Genomic DNA, 1,793 nt, shown 5'->3' with positions numbered 1-1,793 from the left:
CTACATTGTGTACCACTCCATTCATTAGACGTAATGCTTCACTTAAGTTAGGTTAGGTTATACCGGCGATCCCTAGTGGATCCACTTAGGCCCATTGGCCTATTGTGCTACCGTATATATAGTATATATGCTTCACTTAATGCCGGTCAGTTTTATAAAAAAAAAAAAACAAATGGTCACATTATCTGCTCTTAGATTAAAATCTACTAAATAGTGCAAGGTTAGTGAATACGGCCATAGCTCTTTTCTTATTTCTTCTGGTCACATTATCTGCTCTTAGATTTAAATCTACTAAATAATGCAAGGCTAGTGAATACGGCCATAGCTCTTATCTTATTTCTTCTGGTCCTACTCTAAGAAATATTATATCTCTATATCTCTGTCATTCTCAATTTCAGTGTATTTCTTTTTCTACTTGTAATACCGACCAAACACTTGATAAAGAAAGATCCAGAGATGATATAACTCTTTTGATATGTGTCGCACTTTGATAAAGTAAATAAGTTATATATTTATTTTTTTTATCTTATTCATAGTTATGATAACAGTCATTGGAAGGAATTCTTCGTGATCGGTATGCATGATGATAGGGGCTAATCTGTTGATTTAATCTCTTTTTTCTCTTTTGATCGTATCTTTTGATCATATAACTAAATAAACTGAAAGTATACAGAGATTATATCTATACAAATTGATGTTGCGGAAAGTTATGTGTGTGTTAAAATCAAGTTAAAAGGAAATCATCAAAACAACTAAATAAAGACCAATCCAAATAAATGTTCAATGTGCTTTTTTAATAAAACAATAATTATTGTATTATATGATTATATCAGACATTATAATATAATAAATAATTATTTTTTAATAACTACCAACATATCTACTTTTGATACAATTTATTGCTTTATTCTACCTATGTAATATTACTACAGCGATAAGAGGTACACAATAAAACAGAAACTCTTTTATATAAATACAATCTTATTTTGTAATACTAACTCACACATAAAATAAAAATGTTTGTTCATTAGAATAAATAATTTAATAAAATAAAACTTGTTCAAACGTAAGTCAAAAATTTCTAAACACTACGAGATCTTTTGAAAACTGTAGAAATTTTACCATGCAAATTTTTTTTCAGTGTAAATTTTATGCTAATGAAAAGCTTTTATCATTATATCTTTAACTTATTTTTTTTATTGTTTTTTATATTCAAGCAATCTAACAAAATTCAAAAACTACATTCATATGTACATATATATATATAATATATATATATATATATATATATATATATATATATACAATTTTTGCAAATAAAATAATTTTTGCCTCCTAACAATTCATTCATATAAAAATTACAACTACACTAACAAAAAAAAAGCACATGCCAAGAAACCGTTTAAAGTACCAACAACAACAAGCACAAGCAGAATAATAGTAGCCACAATAAACGATATACATCGCCCAAGTAATATGGCAGGGTAATAAATACTCATAAAGCCACTTCAAAAGTTACAATAATCCTACCCATAACAGCTTTTTAAGTCAACCATACTCGTACACTCACACAAACACTTAACCAACATATGCACTCATGTCTAGCACACACATACATATATTGCATGGCACCTCAAAGTGAATGCTATCAACCCCCCTAACCACAACCAACATCAACAGTAAGTTAAGTGTGGCATAATATTGCAGACATTTGCCACACTTACTGGTAAGTTATGAAATTGGGGGGAATGGCAAAATATTCAAAAAAATAAAAAAAATAACAAGAAAGAAAA

The 1,793-nt window shown here is 28.2% G+C and overlaps 1 protein-coding gene across 1 annotated transcript in view; it reads right to left on the bottom strand.

Moving 5' to 3' along the window:
* Positions 1-1,534, bottom strand: part of LOC119682002 (probable cytochrome P450 6d4) — a gene marked incomplete at its 3' end in the record, with an annotated part of 2,276 nt that extends 742 nt beyond the window's left edge. The window contains exon 1 of the mRNA XM_038095333.1: positions 1,531-1,534. Coding sequence (XP_037951261.1) covers positions 1,531-1,534 — 4 coding nt within the window. The remainder of the gene's footprint in view (positions 1-1,530) is intronic.
* Positions 1,535-1,793: the final 259 nt, after the last annotated feature.

This window comes from Teleopsis dalmanni, chromosome 1 (genome assembly GCF_002237135.1).
Source record: "Teleopsis dalmanni isolate 2A chromosome 1, ASM223713v2, whole genome shotgun sequence".
NCBI classification, from domain to species: Eukaryota; Metazoa; Arthropoda; class Insecta; order Diptera; family Diopsidae; genus Teleopsis; species Teleopsis dalmanni.
This window is presented reverse-complemented; position numbering and strand designations above follow the sequence as displayed.